At 34.9% G+C, this 14,209-nt stretch overlaps 1 protein-coding gene across 1 annotated transcript in view; it reads right to left on the minus strand.

The window, feature by feature from the left end:
* Nucleotides 1-14,209, minus strand: part of LOC148950471 (serine/threonine-protein phosphatase PP1-beta catalytic subunit) — a 45,514-nt gene that overhangs the window by 25,914 nt on the left and 5,391 nt on the right. Inside the window, exon 2 of the mRNA XM_089092427.1 lies at nt 4,772-4,903. Coding sequence (XP_088948553.1) covers nt 4,772-4,903 — 132 coding nt within the window. The remainder of the gene's footprint in view (nt 1-4,771; nt 4,904-14,209) is intronic.

A 14,209-nucleotide genomic window follows, 5' to 3' on the forward strand; every position in this document is an offset into this window, starting at 1 on the left:
AGGAGGGGGTTCGGGATGAAGGGGAACTCTTCCAGAAAAATAAAAATAGTTTATGTTGTTCCCTTCAAAGGAAAAACCACATGATCGCATGGTGCCCATACGAGCACCATGCAAAAGTGAGAAAAAAAACCTAAGTCTGAATCCCCCTGTGACTTCCAAAGCTATTTGCATCAAAATTATGGAATAATATTAGCTGCAAAGTCAACTAACTCAATGGAATGGATAAAATAGACATTTAGATTAAAAATACCAAAAAGATTTTTGTGGATACTTAGGCAATTTATGTTTTTGAGCATAATTTAAAAGTTCATTTGAGCAATGAGGCATGACGAAAAGAGTAGGGAAGCCCCAAGAAGGCTAAATACAAGATTTCTCAAAATACAGAATCGTTATATTTTTACTTATTTATATAACTGAAACATCTTTTTCTGCTATACTTAGAATAAACATTACTTGTTAAAAAAACACAAAGATAGCAAAAAAGTGAAAAAAGCAAGAGTTTAGATCCTGACCTCCAACAAAAAATATCTAAGTACGAAGTTGTGAAAATAGTATATGTCAGGTTAAATAAAACAAGACAGTAGCATATACAATGAATAAGAATTGAAGGTAAAAACAATTTGTTAAGTTAAGTTGTTATTAAAATTCGCAATAAAATGGGTACAAAATGCTCACAGTTCTTTGTCAACTTATCTAGATAAGATAGGATCTAGATAAGTTCCTTTGCTGCTATCTGGCCCTCATCTAATTCCTATGATGCCAAATCCAAATTTTAGATATATGTTGTTCAGAAACTTCAAAATGTCTAATAAGTTTGCCTTTGGGGTCACCACCACAGTCACAGTGTTAAACTTTATCTTACCCTGCTATGATATCTCAAACCCAAGAAAGAAGGATAAATGAATCAAAATAAAGTAAAAGGTAGAATTAAATACTATAAGATATTCTACACTACATATTTTGCCTATATTTTAGAGAATTGGTAGAATACTCCCAAAGTCCTACTTTTCAAAATTCCTGCTTTCCATTATTTTTATTTGTCATATTTTCTCTGTGGCTGCTCAATTTTGCATGTTGGGGGAATTAACCTGGGAGAAGGAGAATTTTCGCGGGTTATACACCTAGCACCACAGCCCCCTTATCCATGCTTTGTCTAAATGAAGGGAGATAAAAGGTTAATTCGCAATCCCAATACCCCTTCCTGTATTTATCGAAAGTCCCATCGAGAGTTAGACAATTTAAGCCTTTAAATACGCTCATATAGGTATCTGCCCCCCCCCCCCCCTCGACTACACAATGACCCGCGACCCCTCCTTCATAACAGCCAATACACAAATATAAGATTACGAAAAATTTATATATTAACTATTTCTCTTGATTGGACTATGTGACTTTTCAGGAGCGAATGTGCAACCGTGTGGCACTATCTCCTCTGTAATGTGAAGCTCAATATATAGTTTTTTTTTCCTTTTTTATATTTTTAGATCAATTGACCGTCTCGGAATTGCTAATATATAGCAACTTGATCCTCCATAGGGTACTTAAAATTCCTCCTTTTTTTTCAGTTTTGGTTACTATTACTATCCTGATTCGCTCCTTAATTTCAGTTTATTACCGCGAACTGTTTGATTATGCACCATATACTCTGTGCGTATTTCGGAACAAGGGTTTATCCATAATGCTTTATTTTCTTCATTCTTTTTATTCGTCTTAATTTCCCTTTGGCTGCTCAATTTTACACGTGAAATAATTTCTCAAGGAGGAATAGCCGGGAAAAATTTCCTAGGAGGTAATTTTCGGGAAGAACTTCCCAGGGGAAATGTTGGGTGAAATTTCGGGGGGGGGGGAGGAGGAGGAGGAAAATACACATGACAACGAAAAGCACATAGCAAATGTAAAACTTACAATGAGTAGGAATTATCATGAATGAAGAAATCAAACAAAAAGCAAAAGAATCAGAATTAACAACAATATAAACTTACAACAAATACAGATTACCACAGATAGGCCTAAAGATGGTGTTGCCACCCCTTATATCTTCCCTTTCATTACCTACAAAAAAAAGAGGTCAGAGTGTCATTTGGAGCTCACTAAATAGATTAGCTTAATAAAAAAAAAGGTAAAAAATAAATGCATATGTAACGCGCGCTAGCGCTGCCTAAGTAAAGAACGATGTTGGCACAATGTGTTTTTTTTCTCCATACCCGGGCACTTCGTATCAAAGGAGTCGTCATAGAAACTTCGAAAAGGGCTCATTCGATTGGAAATTGGAGTGGCTAGTGCCCTTTTTAATAGTCGAAAGTGATTGGAGGGCAACTAGGCTCCCCCTTGCCCATCATTCCCCCAAATACGTCCAATCAGAATTTTGAAATAGCCATTTTGTTCAGCGTAGGTGATTTCCAAATAGAATATATCTTTTTGCGGAGGCCACTCCCCCACAGCCCACGGGGCAAGGGTTTTAAGTTATGCCCTGAGGGCATATAAGGTTTTTTTTATAGAAGGCGTTGTTGTAGAGACTTAAAAAAAGGCTCATTCGATTGGAAATTCAAAGGGTTTGTGCCCTTTTTAATAGTCGAAAGCGTTTGGAGGGGAACTAGCCCCCCCCCACCCCCATGCTTACCCCAAATACCACCAATCAAAAAGTTGAGATAGCCATTGTGTTCATCGTAGTTGATTTCCATATAGAAAATATCTTTTTGAGGAGGACATTCCCCCACAACCCTCGGGGCAAGGGTTTTAAGTTATGCCCTGAGGGCATATAAGGTTTTTATAGAAGGCGTTGTTGTAGAAACTTCAAAAAAGGATTGGATTCGATTGGAAATTCAAAGGGCTAGTGCACTTCTTAATAGTCGAAAGTGATTGGAGGGCAACTAGCCCCCCCCCAGACCCATCCAATCAAAATTTTGACATAGCCGTTTTGTTCAGCGAAGTTGATTTCCAGGTAGAAAACATCTTTTTGAGGAGGACACTCCCCCACAACCCTTTAAGTCTTTAAGGATCAACCCCTCCCCCCACAGCCCTCAGGGCAGGGGTTGTAAGTTATGCCCTGGGGGCATATAAAGTTTTTATTGAAAGCATTGTCATAGAAACTCCAAAAGGGCTCATTCAATTGGAAATTGAAAAGGCTAGTGCTTTATTAAATAGTTCAAAGTAATTGGATAGTGACTAAAGCCCCTCTCAAGCCCAACCATTTCCCAAACGCGTCAGATCAAACTTGTGAGACATCCTTTTTGTTCAACGTAGTTGAAAGTTCTTGAAATTAGGTCATATAGGATGAAAACCCCCTCAGAGCCCTCAGTGCAAGGGCTGTAAGTTATGCCCTGGGGGCATATAAGGTTTATATAGAAAGTAGTTGTATATGATTTATAGAATAGATTTTAGTCTTCCTCAAATCCAATTTTTATATTTTTAAAAACTAAATGTTGACTTAAGATTAAATCAAAATGCACTGTGATAATGCTAATTCCCAATAAGGCATCTCAGCAGTGTCCCAAGAACGACTGAGGGTATTATGTTCAAACGTTCAAAATATTATGTTCAAACGTGGGGCTACTTCTGCTCTTAAAATTTAACCAAATCCAAATAGCGTAAATGTGTATCCAAGCTATAAACGAAAGTAAACAGATTTTTTTGCAAATGGTATCAAGTTTTTCATTTCAGGTCAACTAGAGGAGGTATGAAACTAATTTAAACTGTACTATGTGTGTCCAGATTTTTAAAAGGGTGTATGCTGTTAAAAATTGCTGAAAATTTTTCTCCGGCATTAAAATAGCAGGCCAAACTATAAAGTCTTAAAAAACGAAAAGATTTAAAGTATCATTTTCTTTTCCACTGAAAAGACTATTTCAATATAAAACGAACAGAAATTAATTAAAAAAACTTTTTCCACAAAATAAGTTTTTCGAAGAAAAGTAAAAAACTCCATTAAACAAAAAATGAGCAAAACTAAAATCAAATAATCTACCAAGCGTGAAACTGCCACAAATCAGCATCGATAAATAAATGAAACCCAAACGAACAGAAATTACAATAATTAACTGAGTCAAACTCAAAATGAGCAGAAATTAACATAAGTTGGGCACAAAATCCCTATGCCTTCCAAAGGCTAGAACATAATTTTCACTTTACTGAAAAAATACAAATGAATATGCATTGTCATTTTAATATACATATACTGATATTTAGTAATCAAAATGTTAATATTATTGGATTTATTAAAGTTATAAAAGTAAAAACATTTATATTTTTTCAGTAAAGTGCAAATTTTGTTTTGGCCTTGGGAAGGCATAGGGGTTTTGCGCCCAACTTATGTTAATTATTGTAATGTCTGTTCGTTTTGGGTTTCATTTATTTATCGATGCTGATTTGTGGTAGTTTCACGCTTGGTAGATTATTTGATTTTGGTTTTGCTCATTTTGTGTTTAATGGAGTTCTTTACTTTTCTTTGAAAAACTTATTTTGTGGAAAAAGTTTTTTTAATTAATAACTTAAAAGACTTTCTAAACATTTCCAAGTTGCACCATGTATAAAAATTACTGTTCCTACGTACTTCATTAATAAACTAGCAAAACCAACAAACCAAAATAGGAGGTAGAGGCACGCTTGCAAGAATTCAGAAAAAGCAAAAAAAAATCTAACAAAGAGAATTTTTTTTTTACAAAAAACAAGGGAAATAATGAGGGAATTCCTTGAGGGCAGGGTGGGAAAGAACAGGGAACACTTATCCAAGCTCCTTTCATCTTGCGTGCTTACCAGAAAAGCAGTATCTTACCACATATCTTAAGAGGAGCTTCAAGTTCAAGTAATATTGGCTGTGACAGAAAAATTTCTCTTGATTTAAGACATAAACCTCTGACTTCAGCTTCTGACATCTGAACTGTTTTTCCAGGGCGACTACCTCTTACTGAAAATAAATGCCATAAGGATGACTGATGTACATCAAAACCTAGTCAGGGGCATCCCGAAATTCCCCATTGATAAACATTTGGTAAATTTTCACACTTAGATTAAGTCCTCCATTTTATAGATTATGAGCAAGCATTTCATTCAGCCAACAGAAAAGCTTTGCTGAAGATCCTATACTTGTATGGCATTAAATAAAAAAAAAAAACAAGTTTTTTTTTTAACAGAAAATAAGGAGCAACATTAAAGATAAAAAAATAGTAATTACTCTGCATATGAGGGGCTGTACTAACTCCTCAATACCTTGCTCTTTATGCAAAAGCTTTTAGCACTTTTAAAAAAGTTTCCTATTCTAATTAAACAGCCTTGTGTTTCAGGAGCCATTCTTAAAGAATTAGAACAAACAGCCAAACAGCATGAAGAGGAAGGTATTGAGGAGGGGGCAAACCCTTCATATGCGGAATAATTCCTGTTTAATTTGAGTTTAAATGTTGCTCCTTACTTTAACTAAAAAAAACTTGTTTGTTTTTTAAATTTAATTTCTGACCGTTTTTCAAATAATGCCAGTAAATCTGGTTCAACCTCAATGGAAAATTCCCTCCCCTCATAGGAAACTACTCCATGGAAAGTTTCTCCCATGTAAAATTTCCTCCAGACAATTCCATCCTCATTGACAATCCCCCTCCCACTTACGATTCAGCCTGAAACATTTTCCTTAGGATACTTTCATTTGAAAGACTTAAATTTTTAATTGGTTTCCAATGACTCCAGAAATCCCCCCTTTGTGGAAATTTTTTCCTGGAAATCCAAACACAATAAAAATCGTCCCAGGATACTTCCCCCAGAAGTTCTCCAAATGCAAATTTGAGTAGGCAAACAGAAAGTAAGACAAATAAAAAGAATGTTGTATAGGAATTATGTTAAATCCCTAAAATGTAAAATTTCCCCTGGAAAATAATCCCCCACCAAAAAAAAAACAATGTCTGTATTTTTGGTAATAAAAAATACTACAGGTAAACAAAGGAGAAATATCATGACTAACAGACCTTTTGACCCCCCACAGCCCAGGGGCTGTGGGGGATCATGTTATCCCCAAAGACATATTTTCTGGGCTTTTCAACTATGCTGGACAAAATGGCTATTTCAAAATTTTAATCAGACGACTCTGAGGAAAAAAGGGGATAGGGAGGGGAACTAGTTGCCCTCCAATATTTTTGGTCACTTAAAAAGGACTTAGAACTTTTGATTCTTGTTTGAGTGAGCCCTTTCCCAATATCCTTTGACTATTGGTTAGATATGATCACCTCTAGGAAAAAAACATGCATCTCTGATATGAAAAAAAAAAAACAAAATTCTGTATTTTGCAGATGGGAGCTTGACAATTCTAAAATAGGGTTCTTGGATATGCTGAATCTGATAGACTGATTTTCATTAATATTCCTTGACCCCCCCCCCTTTCAAAACTCAGGCAAATTTTATGAGGCTTGAAGCTTTTGATGGGTAACGCTAAACTTAATGAACCTTATATATTTGGAATTAGCACAATAAGCCAACTCTTTTGATATATCTCTTGATGTCAAAGTTCCATTTCTTTAGTTTTTGTTACTATTGAGCTGCATCACTCCTTACTTACTATACATATATAAGTGCGTGTGTATAATATGAAAGAGGTTTAAATTGGAATGGAAAATTTGTACATATAAGAATTTTAATTCCCCAATAATGCAAGGCTCAATGAGTGTGTTCAAGCACAATATACAATGATGTAGTAGCCTATATATATTATAGTATGGTTAGAGGAGTGTTGAAGGGAAAAAAATGTTTTAGTATAGTGAGAGGGGAGCAGTCCCTTGCTGTCATGGGTAATTAGAAATAAAAGAGAATTATTGTAAAATGAGTTAATCAATTGAAACCTCAGTAAATCAATTTAAGTTAGAAACTTTTCAAATTGAAAGTATAGGGTAAATGGGTAGAAGGAGAAAAAATAAATAATAGTAGAGCATGGTGGCTATAGAATGCAAAGGTAATGTATTTGATATTGGTAGGAAGTTTTTGTTATTAAATTGAGATTTAAATTTCAATCAATATGATAAAGAAATAAAATTTGATCAAGAGTGGGCCAATACTGAATGGAGGCTGAACTGTGATGTGAGATCATAGCCAGGTATGGAAAAAGTTCCAAAGCTGCAGTAGCATCATTTGCCTGAATTCCAAAAGCTGCAAATACATTTTACTAGACCATGAAAACTGCCAAGTAGCATTGCTACTATGCTGCCCCCCTTTTTCCATGGTGGATCATAACCCAGAAACACCACCAGTGAGATTTTCTACAGGAGGTTCAGCACCACCTTATCTTTCTGGACATGCAATTTAAGGTGTATTTAAGGTAAAACTTAACTCTAGTATTGCTTTCCCTTTTACAGGAAATGCCTGTTTATGTTGCATAGCAAGTCAGGGGTACACAAACATTACAAATAACAAATCTGTAACCCAATTAACTCAAAACAATACAAATATTAGAATTCTAACCCAAATTACTCTGGTTCTATATGCAAAGGTTATAAATAACAACAAAAACTGAAAATTTACAACTGCCCTAGTTATGTTCAAGGCCAAAGGTTTATCAACTTTAGTCATGTTTTGTTGGAAAATTTTTTCATCAGGGTAGCAAGTATGCAAAGATAAGGATACAATCTTCTGAAAATAATTCTTGTTTCAAGCTGTGTTTCCATTTGTCATAACATCAAAAAAAAGAAGAAAGAAAATCATCATATTAACCAATATTAATAAAAATATCAAATGAAATGCAGATTCACAGTTTAGTATATATTAATATTAATTTCTGAAAGTCTTGGCAATTTTGTGTTTATTAAAAGTATAAAAGAGAAAAGATTCAAAAATGATGTTTTGGTCTTTACAAGGCACATTCCTGGGCAATAGCTGTATTCCTGTTTGCTCTAGTTTCTGTTTGTATTGAGTCTAACTTCATTATCTATTTAATTTTTTGGTATTGGATTTTACTTATTTATGGATAGGGATTTATGCTTGCTTTATACTTGAATTACTATTTGAGTCTGTTTCTATATAAAGATTTCTATACTCTATAGCCTTCAATAGCCCCGAGTTGCTATTTGACTTTATTTCCACTTGTCTTGGGTTTAATGTGGCTCTTTAGTTTTCCTTGAAAAACTTCTCCCATAGGTATTCTAAAAATATTGAATTAAAAATTTTTATTTCATTTTCCTCATTTTATTTCTAGTTTTTTACTTTGAGCAAAATTCTTTGATAATACGTTTCTTTGCATAAATAATTGAGTCTAAAGGCTTTAAATATTTTGGTGTTTAATAACAAAGTTCAAAACTGTCGATATTGTTAAAAAATATCAATCCAATGCTTTGGCATTGCTCAGCAGAACTGAATGCTAGGAGTTTATATCTTAGTTTTTGTAAGTAGGATAGGCTATTGTATTGTGTATTTTTTTTTTTAAATTAACTACTTTTTCTTCATTTTTATGTACCTTTACTTTTATTGACATATTTTTTCCATTGCCTTCAGAAAAATGTTTGTCTCTAAGCTTCATTAAAAAAAACAACAACAGTTTTTTCAACTGAAAGTAAGGAGCAACATTAAAACTTAAAACGAACAGAAATTATTACATATATTAGGGGGGTTGCCCCCCTCCTCAACACCTCACTCTTCACGCTACAGTTTCTGGCCCTTTAAAAAGAGCTACCTATTGTTCTAATCAAACAAACCTTGTGCTTCAGTTGTTTTTAAAGAACTGGGACAAAATTTAGACTTTAGTGTAAAGAGCATGGTGCTGAAGAGGGGGCAACTCCCCTCATATCTGTAATAATTTCTGTTTGTTTTAAGTTTTAATGTTGCTCCTTACTTTTAGTTGAAAAAATTTATTTTTGATTTACTTTCTGCTTGTTTTTTACAATGAGCAGAAATATCCTCTGGGCAATTCAATCCTGGCAAAAATTTGCCCTGGACAATTACCCTTAATATCACCATGGCTAAAACTGAATTGGTAAAGAAAAAGCAAGGCAAATAAAGAAATTTTGCATAGAAACTCTGGCAAATTCACCCAGTGCAAAATTTCACCCCCTGGGAACTTCCCTCTCCATGGAAAATTCTCCCCATGCAAAATCCTTCCAGCAGAAAATTTGTCCTCCCCTCTTCACTCAAAAAATGTATGCATACATCCTAATAACAAATAAAACCATAGGTAAATTTATAACTACAATTTTGGGAAAAAAGTGGCGTGGGAGGGGGCCTAGTTGCCCTCCAATTTTTTTGGTGACTTAAAAAGGGTACTAGAACTTTCCACTTCCATTAGAATCAGCCCTCTCTTGACACTTTAGTTCCACAGGATTGATACAATCACCCATAGAAAAAGAAGAAGAAACAAATAAACATGTATTATAGTATTATAGTTGGACATTGACACTTATCATTGTCTCAGTATTATTGATAATCTTGCTTCAAGTGGCATAAAAACTTACTTTCAGTACATTCCTAGCCACTCTGGCATAAGTGGTAATCATCAGGTTGATGAAATAGCAAAAAATGCTATAAATATTGACCAGCCAAGTGGGAGACCAATCCCAATTAGAGATATTTACCGATGGAGGCTATCAGATATTAATTTTAATAAGATTAATCCTATCCTTTCCCCCTTTCCCAATAAGTATCTTTCTAAAATTTATCATAGAATTCGTTCTGGAACAAATGGACTAAATTTCCTTGCATTCTCATATAAGCTTTCTAAATCAAGTGGATCAATTCCCCTGTCCCCTCTTTGCAGGCATTGTAATATGAATAATGAAACAATTGACCATTGCCTATTTGAATGTAATATGCTGACGTCTGCACAACATACCTTGCTTTCTAAACTGTTAAAATACTTCAAACAACACAAAATCCCACTATCAGCCAAGAGCCTAGCAAACTATACCTACACACAGAGCATAGAAATCGACATCTATCGTCTTATATTTGAACTCCTAGAGTCGAAAGATCTGCTGAAAGATATCTGAATATATCTAATAAATATGAGGCAATCAAGCCAGTAGCTCTGTAGCCCACAGAGTGAAGCAAAAGGAAGAGGGCTAAATAGTGTTACTGAAAAGCCCGCCTGCTGTAAAATAGAAGAAGAAGTATAGTAAAAATTACAAAATTCCACATTTTTCTGATATGAGCTTGAAACCTCTACAGTAGGGTTCTTTGATATGCTGAATCTAATGGTGTGATTTTCACAATAATTCTATGACTTCGAGGGGGTCTTTCTCCCTTTTTCGAGGGGGTCTTTCTTTCAAAAATCAGATAAATTTTCTCAAGCTTGTAGCTTTTGATGGGTAAAACTAATACCAAATACCAAAAATACCACTAAATACCAAAAGATATATAAAAAAAAATTACAGAAAGCAAAATCATTTGGCCTTTGCATATGTGACCAAAATATCTGGTATTTTTTTTTGTGAAATTTATTATACACTGTCTATTAAAAAGGATTTTATCCCTATTTTGAACTTTTATTTTATTGTCATGGAAAGGCAGTGTGGTCTCCAAAATTCATGATCTATAGCAATGTTACCCAGTCTAAAGCCTAGAACACACATAGCTCTTTTTGACACTGATTTGATAAATTGGTGTCAATTTGCAAAGAAAACAGTGTCAATTTGAGGTGTATATATATGTGTGTGTGTAAACTTTTTCTAGGTTTTAGTGCTGATTTGCAAAAACAGTGCCAAATTTCATTGTGATCATAAAAAAGGTAATTGTTAATTGTTTCCTTCTCTTCGGCATGAAAATCAAAAGATCTGAATAATGAATAATAGTTAAATATTTAATAATGAAAGAATTTAAAAATTAATAATTTTTTTTAATGAAATAAATATTCAAAAATAATATAAGCTTTAATAACAAAAGAACTTAACAATAATAATAAAAGGACTAAATGATAAGCTGAGATCAATCCTGCAACTACTGATAAGCTGTAGTTGACAAATGGTGTCCATGTCCATTATTTTTAATTCTGAAAATCTAGTGCAAAAGATTTTTTTTGTACTGCTATTGTTTTGCCACTGAGCTGCTGAAAGGAGTGCCCCCAAAAAAGTTAAGTGTGTTCTAGGCTTAAGGCCTGGACAAACTTGGTGTGTTTTGCCAAGCTTTTTTTTACTGTTAATAAATACTGTTAGTAAATAAATAAAATGAGCATTAACCAAATTTATGTGCTTTGAACTAATTAATATTTTAACAAAATCTGAATTTGTTTATATTAAGAAATTTTTTAAAATTGTTTTCAAAATAGAGGAGAGGTATTACCTTTTCAAGCCTAGGAAAATAAAAATCTTTAAAAATTTTCAATAAAAGCTGAAATAAAGATAGAAACAAAAAGAAGAAGAAATGGTACTTCCTTGTTATATAGAACACACCCAAGAATATAAGTTAGGTTAATCATAATAAAATATTCCTAAGTAAAATAAAAATATAATAGTTTAGAAACAAACTTGGGCTATATATTTGCACATTAGGGAGGGGGGAGGGGGGGGGGTAAAACATAGTATATATTACATACTTAATCTAAACATACCTAACCAAAGTACCAACTAAATATTTAATTGAAATATAGCTATAATGTATTTTCACACAGAGCCAAAGCTAATTGTCTGGCATAAAGGCAATGAAAACTGGGCACTGTCTCATGTTTGCAATACAAATTCTCATATGTGTTCTATATAACAAGGAAGTACCAAAAAAATCTTCACCTGGTTTTTCAGCTACAGGGCAATTCTAAAACAGCAATTTTACCCTATATTTCCTTATTTTACAAATTTTACTGATTGGGTTTTTATTTAACTGTAATTTAACAACAGTACTTCTATAACACTGGAGCCATTCCAACTGCTATAATGTTACAACCCTAAATAGAGACAAACGTTGGTCACCCCCCACTCTCAACATGCCAAACAATTTTTTCATAATTCCCTTGAGATACCACAGATAGACACTTTTGAAAGCTCACTTGTGTTTTGATTTAAATCAACATTCCTCTCAGATTGCAAAGAAAGTTCTATTTTGATACTGTTAGCTGTTCCTAGGATATTCCAGATATATCCTTTTGATGACTGAGATGCACATAGTATCTTTTTGATTCAGCTCAACATCCCCCTAACACACTCTGAAAGTTTTAAGTTAATACCCTTACACATTCATAAGACATTGCAGGCACACTTTTATGACAAACTGGATGAGCATAAATTCTTTTGATTTAGTTCATTGTTCCCTTGGAGTTTCCACTTAATTAAGTTAGTTGTTCCTTAGATAATGCATATACACTCTCTGACAATCTTGGATGCAAGTATTGTCTTTTGATTTAATAAGTATTCCCAACACCATGCCCAGAAAGTTCCCAAGTGTTATTACCTTAAATCGCCTTAAATTGCACTAGCCAGCGATAAGGACGAATCCTGTAGACGCTGGTCAATGATGATGGTGGCTCAGCTCATCGGGCACATCCCAAACTGTGTGCCATGGCTTGCTGCACCAATCTCTGTCAACAGCTGACTTGAAGGCTTCAGTATTAGGGGACATGTCTGCATTCTAGCTAAGGGAAGTCCATAATCCAACAACATGGTTGGAGAACAATTTGTTTCGCAGCCTGGTATTAGCATATTTCCGGTACAGCTTTAGGGGGTGCCCTCATGTTCTTGACGAACTATCTAACTGGACTAAGTCAGGGATGATATTGTGGTTGCAGATCAATTTGAATGTCATCAATACATCTCCCCGCTTACGTCGGTATGTGAGAGATGGTATTTTGAGCCTCTGGAGTCTGGTAGAATATGGCAAATTTTGAAAACTCCTTATGCATTTCGTTGCTCTCCGCTGCACCGATTCCATAATCGATTGGTCAAGCTTGTTAACTGGCGTGGTAATGGACATCCCAAATTCTAATTTTGGTCGGATCAGGCCCTTTAGGAGCTTAGTAATCACTGCTGGAGATCTACTGCAGAACGTTCTCTTTATTATACCGAGAGTTTGGTTGGCTTTGGCTACTGTAGACTGCGTGTGTAAGTTGAATTTGAGCTTGTTATCAACCAAGACTCCCAGATCTTTTTCGCAGTGACTGGTTGTAAGTGGCTGTTTAAAACCACAATTGGATTCCATAAAATACTGGCTGAGAGGGTTGTTTGCTCCAAAGTGTATGACCTTGCATTTCTGGATATTAAATTCTAGTCGCCAGGTTTTTGCCCACGTTGAGAGTGCGTCGAGATCTGCTTGGATGTCTTTGGTACTGTGGGGGTCATAAATCGGACCGATTATTTTGGAATCATCAGCATATAAGCAAATCTTATTCTTTATGATTGAAGATGCATCATTAATATAGATGTTGAATAGAGTTGGGCCCAAAACCATGCCTTGGGGTACTCCGCTTTCTACATCTGCTGATTCTGAGAAGAAAATTGATCCACCATCCCCAAATACTCTTACCACCTGCTTCCTGTTGGTAAGAAATTGCATCGTCCAATTTATGACTTCATCGTGGAGGCCTATTGCATGGAGTTTAGAATTTAGCCTCCTATGACATACTTTATCAAATGCTTTCGCTAAGTCTAATAATATCATATCAACTGGGGATCCCATGTCCATAAGTTCTGTGACATGCTCGTAAGCGTCAATGAGGTTAGTATCAACTGATCAACTGGGGCGGAAGCCATGTTGGCTAGGAGATAGTAGCTTGTTCACATTTAGGTGTTCAATAATGGCTGAGTTAACTATGCCTTCAAGAAGTTTTCCCACTCCCAAGGTGAGACTAATTGGTCAATAGTTGCTGACTTCATCTCTGGTGCTTCCTTTATGAACAGGTGTAATGTAAGCTTCCTTCCAGTCTTGTGGAATAGATTTAGTATTTAGGGACTTTTGGAATAGTAGGGTGAGAGGATGTGATAGTACTGCATACGTCTCCTTTAAGAGCCGAGGGGCACTCCGTCAGGTCCTGTTGATTTATTTGGGTTAATCTTCTTTAGTCGAGTCTCTACATCTACTTTAGTAATATTAATGGGCGGCATACTTTTTTGAATTTCGTACTGCGGGGGGTCTGGAAGTGGGGCATTATCTGCAACTGTAAATACTGAAATAAACTGCTTATTTAATGCATTAGCTATCTTCCTTGGGTCGCAGATTTTAGATCCATCTTGTACAAGCTGAGTGACAGAATGCCTTCCAGGCTTACCCGATGACACATACCTCCAAAATTTCTTAGGGTTAGTTTTTGTTGCAGCTGCCACTGATTCCTCAT

This window comes from Artemia sp. Qi Xiang Cuo, chromosome 7, assembly GCF_049724085.1.
Source record: "Artemia sp. Qi Xiang Cuo chromosome 7, ASM4972408v1, whole genome shotgun sequence".
In the NCBI taxonomy this organism is placed as follows: domain Eukaryota; kingdom Metazoa; phylum Arthropoda; class Branchiopoda; order Anostraca; family Artemiidae; genus Artemia; species Artemia sp. Qi Xiang Cuo.